The sequence below is a fragment of the Numenius arquata genome, chromosome 1, assembly GCF_964106895.1.
Source record: "Numenius arquata chromosome 1, bNumArq3.hap1.1, whole genome shotgun sequence".
Taxonomy (NCBI): Eukaryota; Metazoa; Chordata; class Aves; order Charadriiformes; family Scolopacidae; genus Numenius; species Numenius arquata.
This window is the reverse complement of record NC_133576.1, coordinates 11,554,288-11,560,593: the sequence shown is the minus strand read 5'-3', so window position 1 is coordinate 11,560,593 and position 6,306 is coordinate 11,554,288. Positions and strand designations below refer to the sequence as shown.

General features: G+C 42.7%; 1 protein-coding gene across 1 annotated transcript in view; it reads right to left on the bottom strand.

Annotated features, from left to right (window-relative positions):
- Nucleotides 1-2,585: 2,585 nt before the first annotated feature.
- The window catches only part of SPAG17 (sperm associated antigen 17), a 105,616-nt gene continuing 101,895 nt past the window's right edge, over nt 2,586-6,306 (bottom strand). The window contains exons 47-48 of the mRNA XM_074149430.1: nt 5,417-5,554; nt 2,586-2,762 (exon numbers count right to left, since the gene is read on the bottom strand). Of these exons, the coding sequence (XP_074005531.1) occupies nt 5,418-5,554 (137 nt within the window). The 3' untranslated portion in view covers nt 2,586-2,762; nt 5,417. The remainder of the gene's footprint in view (nt 2,763-5,416; nt 5,555-6,306) is intronic.

The following is a 6,306-nucleotide window of genomic DNA, read 5'->3' as shown; positions in this document are numbered from 1 at the left end:
GTGGGGGCTGCTTCTGGGTACTTTGGTGACTGCTGGACTTACATGTCTGAGTCAGGTACTCAAAGCTGGACTTCTTTCTAACCCGAGCTTCTTAGGCATTTTTAATTGCTTCCCAGTTGTTACTGACTACTGTCTTTGACTTAGGTTCTCCATTACTAGCAGTTATGCACAAGGCAGACAGTTCAGTTGGTCAATCTTGTGGCAGCACCTCAGGTGTAATTACCACATCTCTTACAGTAACTGTTGTTAGTAAATAACTTTCTCAGGGGCCTGATGGTTCACTTCCTTCTTCAGAGTCTGGGGGTTTTTTACAGTAGCACTTCATACCCCAATTCCAGGAGGTGGGTGTCAGACTCTTTATGGAAATAGCAATCTTAATATAGTTCTGCCAGTTGTTTCAGGGTGCCTCTATAAATTGATATTTGTCCAGATAGGGATGTAACTTGTGATCAAACAGCTCCACTCAAACATGTCTCCATCCTGACCTACTCTATTCTGGTCTATCCCATTTTGTTGTGTTCTGTTCCATCTTGTGTTTTATTCCGTTACTCCTCCCGAAGGAGACCCTCATAAGAGGGATTACTGCAGTGAGAGGGAGAGGAGGCACTGTAGGATGATGAATTGTGTTGGTAACCTCAGTTGACCTCTTGTATCCACCTCAGCTGCTGCTGAAATGGGCTAGCCTGCTGGGGAAACAAAGAAAGAAAAGTGTTGCAAATGGAGGGGTGGCTCATGACACCACAGTGCACCTTCAGCTGTGATGACTGAGGAGAGAGGTACCAAAAGGGCAAGGCTGACTCTTACACCTCCATGTGATGTGCTCTGCTTACCTTAATGCCAAGGAGATAACTATTATGGAACCTAAGTAATAAGCTACTGTTTGATCATCCTCTGAGAGGCCTGGGAGAAAAAATACGGCCACAGGTGCACATGAACTCGGGAACTGATGACAAGGATGTAAATAGTGGCATAGAAGAGTGACTTGGGATGCAGAGTCATCATCTCATGATGATGACAGGTGTCTCCTTTGATCTAAGTTGGAAGAGTTGGAATTCCTTCATATTTGTTTCTGTTTGCTGTCACTGGGATTTAGGAGGAATCCTTGGAAGAAAAGGTCTTTGAGGTGGTGGAAAATGCTTGTCCTCTCTCCACAGGTGCTGACACAGGCTTCCCCATTGAGCTTTACCTCAGGTTCTCTGATTTGTAGCACTTGTGACCAGTCTGTACCAGCAACAGTGGCTTGTTTCTGTGCCCAGAATGCACTAACAAAGGGGACTGATGTAGGAGTCTTGGCTGTGTTTGCCAAAAACTAAAAAAACTGAAAAGCATCAGGGCAGAAATCAGCTGAGTCGGTAGCAAAATCATTGGTGTTGGAGAATCCTGGATAAAGTTTGATGCTGCTTCTTGGGGTATTTTCTCATCTGTGGGTAGGGCTTAAACAGTGTCCACAGGTGGGTATCTGTTTCAGTACCCTCCTGAGCTGGCTTTCAGCTTTGGTTATATAGGTTCAGTCTGACTCAAAGAGCTGATGACAGCAGTCATGGCTGGTAGGACAGTGGAAAACACCAATGCAGTACTCAGATGGCTACTGAAGGAGCTCAGCATGTGCTTGAAATGGAAGAGTTCTGTCCTGTGCCAACCAACATTCCACTGATACATTAGAATTCTGATAACTTTGGGTACCTCAACTTGCCCTTTCTAAGGTGAAATCCCCTAGATTTACAAACATGAGCAGGAAAGCACTTGCAAATACAAGGCTAACTTAAAATGTGATAGGCGGTCTTTGTTTCAAATATGTATCCTTACAATATGTGTCTCACAGTGTGGATGGGAGAGTCCAAAACTGGCATTCATATTTCACACTGGTAAAAGCTATTACTTAATCCCCAATCATGGGATTCTCAGTCATTGTAAAGTGTTGAGAGAACAAGTCATCTGCATGTATCAAGGAAAATTCCCCACCTCTCGGGATATCACATGCTGGAAGAAGGATGAGCCACAGGAAACAGCGCTTTGGAAATGAATTAATAAAAAGAAAGCAGAAGTGCACTTGGATATATAAATATGGTATCTCACAAAGAGGCTGAGATTGTTTCTTTTAGTCACTACTGTGTTAAGTAGGAACAAAGAGAGGAAAAAAGGCCATCTCTAAGTGGCCCAGTCTTCTACTATGGAGAGATGCCGATGAGCATTTGAAAATGATCACGTCTGATAGTGAATAAGAGGAGATAAGCAGAATCCCTCTCTGTCACATGTGACATAATCACCATCTGATGTCTGCAGCTAATTAAAGATAGGTGAGTGCATAGAAAGTTAAGCCTATGATTGTGAAAGCAAACAGAAACTTAAGAATGAGAAGACCAGAGCAGATCAGCAGCTTTTTCGTGAAGAATCCCAGTTGACTTCAGCGAAACCTGCTGCACGCTCAGTATTTAAAAAATGTTCAGGTACCTCAGCACAGATTATAGAAACCAAACCCCTTTTAAAAACAAAGTAAACCTATCAGGAACCAGTCAGCACTCTTCCAAAGTGCAGAGTATCAAACCCTGGGCTTGAAATACAGTAATCAGACTGCTGCGTCAGAAAGCTGTGCAACTTTTGGACCACCTTTCCCATTAATAGGGGACAGCCAAAAATATTTATTCATGTTAATCTGATTAAATAAATGAAAAAGTCTACATTGGGATGTTTCCGTAACATTGGACTAAAATTCAGGTATTTCTGTATTGCTGGTCTTCATGTTATTCTTCTAGGGCTCTGACCTGTAGTGAAAGAGGAGAGAAAATTAACATGAAAGGAAAGGAAAAAACCAACCCCAAACCCCAACTCTACCTTTGTACAGCGGTTGAAGCAAACCCGGTGATTATGTCCGGATTCTTTGCAAGTGTTGTGTGAGCAGTGGAATTGTTTCAGTAGAACTCTTGCTCTTGGAAAGGAACATGAAAAAAGGTTCTCACACGGGCTTCAACTAGATTGTTTGCTTTTATTTCACAAATTGAATGACATAAAAATTATGACCACAAGTTCAGGATGGGCAATCTACTTAGAATACTGAAGGCTTTCGTGGGCAACTTCCTATGCGATATTTAAATTTGCGTATATTAAGAGAATCTTTGTGAAATGTTTTTAAATATGAGAAATAATTGAGAAAATATAAATGAGATGTATGACTTCAGTTTGGTCAGGTGATGCTTCATCAGTGATTTTTTCTTGTTGGTCTCTACTAGGGAGGTATGGCAAATTTGTGATCAAGTCTAATTGCGGGGAAGTTTCTAGGTTTCAGTGAGAGAATCATTGGATCTGGTGATAAGCACCTGGGAAAGGTGATATGAACTTAAAAAAATTTGTCACAGTGCCTCTGAAAAGACTTTGACTATTTCTATTCTGGATAGTTGAACAAGACTATTTAACCAAATACAGGAGTTAACCTAGGAGTGTCAGTATTTCATGTTTTGTGAGGCTAAACCAAGCAGTCCAGAGTTCCTTGACATGTTTGTGATGGATATGGCAACGAGGATGATTCAAGGATTGGAGCATCTGCCTTATGAAGAAAGGTTGAGAGAGCTGGGACTCTTTAGCCTGGAGAAGAGAAGGCTGAGGGGAGACCTTATCGATGCTTATAAGTATCTAAAGGGTGGGTTGAAGGAGGAGGGAGCCAGACTCTTTTTAGTGGTTGCCAGTGAGAGGACGAGGGACAACGGGCACAAGTTGGAACATAGGAGGTTCCACTCAAATATGAGAAGAAACTTCTTTATGGTGAGGGTGACAGAGCCCTGGAACAGGCTGCCCAGGGAGGTTGTGGAGTCCCCTTCTTTGGAGATTTTCAAGACCCGCCTGGATGCAGTCCTGAGTAACATGCTCTGACATGCTCTGGGCAATCCTGCTTCAGCAGGGGAGTTGGACTAGGTGATCTTTATGGTCCCTTCCAACTCTAAAAATTCAGTGAAATTCAGTGGATATGGTTTTGAGTCCAGGAGATTTTGTGGGAAGGAGTATTTTAAGAGGCATTTGGTACAGTTGCTTGGGTAGCACGGGGTAGCTGTAGTCAGCTTCAGCAGGAATTATCAATTCACAAAAAGACTTTGTCAGAACAGAATGGCAATTTGGCTATGGGAACAGCAACTATGATTAGCTGGATTAGCCAAGTGGGAGGAGAATACCATGTAGTTAATTTTTCTCCACTTGGAGCCTCTAATGGGAGATACACTGATCAGAATTTCTGTTGGGATGAGGGTGTCTCACTGAAATGTGAACTGACTGGGTAAGTACTTCTCTTCCATTTCAACATGAAGTGAGAGACGTTTGTACGAAGTGCCTTCACTGATGAGCTCCACATTGTAAGGCCCTAAACTGGAAGGCATTAAATTTGGTGTTCTTCTAGACTATAATTGCACGTTACTCTGGGGGTAAAATTCCACACTGGAAAAGGTAAGGAGATATTTAAACAGGAAAAAAACCACCCTAAGTTTGATGTACTCTGGGCAGTCCTAGAGCAGATGCAGCAGTCAGAGGTACACGTCTCCAAGAAGTTTCTTTTGAGAACTGACTGATGTGGTCACTTTTTTTCTCCAGAGAGGAAATGAGATACAGCTGGGATTTCTTTTACTGACTTGTAAGATAACATGGCAGGCTTACAGATGTTAAAGTTGAAAGAAAAAGATGATGTTGGTGTTACACACATGAGGCAAATGGGGACTCTTGAGCTGAGGAGAGAAGAAACATCCCTAGGGTTCCTGTTTATGAACTGTCACCATTGATTGTGTTGTAGAGTGCCTGAGCTGAGATGAATGTTAAACATGTTGCCTCGTGGTTTGAGGAGAAATTCCCAATAAGGCTTTCTTGTTGGCAGGGAAGACTTACCCATTCTCCATACAGTCTGATTCTGTAAGGTTACAGGAATGTGCTGTATGAAACAACATGTGCAGAGGGTTGGGTGTGATTGAACTTGTCACGTTAAGGTTGCCCTGTCTGCCTGTAAGGCTCCTGCCCCTTATTAGACTTGCTTTCAGTGTCAAAGGGTCAGAAGTAAGATGTGGTTTTAGAAAGTGAAGAGTGTTAAAGAGAGGCTGATTTATTAGGGCTTAACTGCAATAAATCCAGCCTCCTGCTGCCAGGAGGCTCAATGACTTGTTTAATGTGGAGACAGTTCAATGAAGGATTTGGGACAGGACTGGGGAGGCTCTGCTGTGACCTTTAGCAGCTGTAGTAATCTGTAAATCTCTCGCAGTGAATCCTTTGGTTAATGTCATCCACTGCTTCCCTCTTCTTGTCTTAATTAGTCATGTCTGTGTGATGTGTGCATGACAGCTTTGCTGTCAGTTGCACAAAGTTTGTTGATGATATGGATCAGAAGCCAAGAGGAGGTAAAACAACCTTACTTTAATTTACAGCTGGTATCACTGCAGCCAGTACTTACTTTAACTAGAAAGCTTTCGGGGTAGTGTAATCCGGAACTGCGGCTTGGAGCTTGTAGGAACTGCCCGGACTGTTGCTGCCATCCCACCCTGGGGGTATCCTTGTGGGCGGCACTCATAAATGTCATTGGTTAACACGGGTGGAATATCATGTTAAGGATCTAATCATTTGTGCACATTTATGTAACTAATATCTGTGGAGGCTGGAATGAATTCTGGAAATAAGGCCATGAAACAACTTGAGTCTGGACTACTGCCCTCAGCTCAAAGATTAAAGACCAGGTAAAATACTGGGGAAGGGCACATGTTTTGGAGGCTGGTCTACAGCTGTGTGCCTGAGGACTGGGTGAGTGGAAACAGAGCGGGGGCTGTTTTTGCTGCTGTGCCACCAGTCCTGTCTAGCTCAGCTCCGCAATAATGGTTATGAAAGGCTTGTTTGGGTCACTATGAAGTAAATTTGGGGAGTTTGAATGACACTTCCAGAGCATATAAGGCCTCGATGGAGTTGCTGTTAGCTTGTACTCTGCTCAGTCTCAGAGGAGGCTGAAGTTGTTCTTTCTTTGGTAAGGGTGGCCCTTACCAGGCGTGGGGTTTCTGGTGTCTTTGGATACACCTTGCCTTGCTGCTACTTTTATAGGTTTCCAGAAGACCTCTTCTCCTAGGCTTTTAAGTGTAACTTTGATTAAAAGTCAAACATAACTTCACACCTTCCTCTGAACTTGCACTTAAAAATCAGCCTGTAATTTTAAATAATAAATATTTTATATTATATAAATATTATAAATAATTACAGGTTCTGGAGCACAAAGGAAAGAGAAATAGTAGTTCTTAACTTTGCTGTTTTCTTTTACTCTACCTCTGCCCTCAATTAAAAGCCCACTGAACTGGGCTG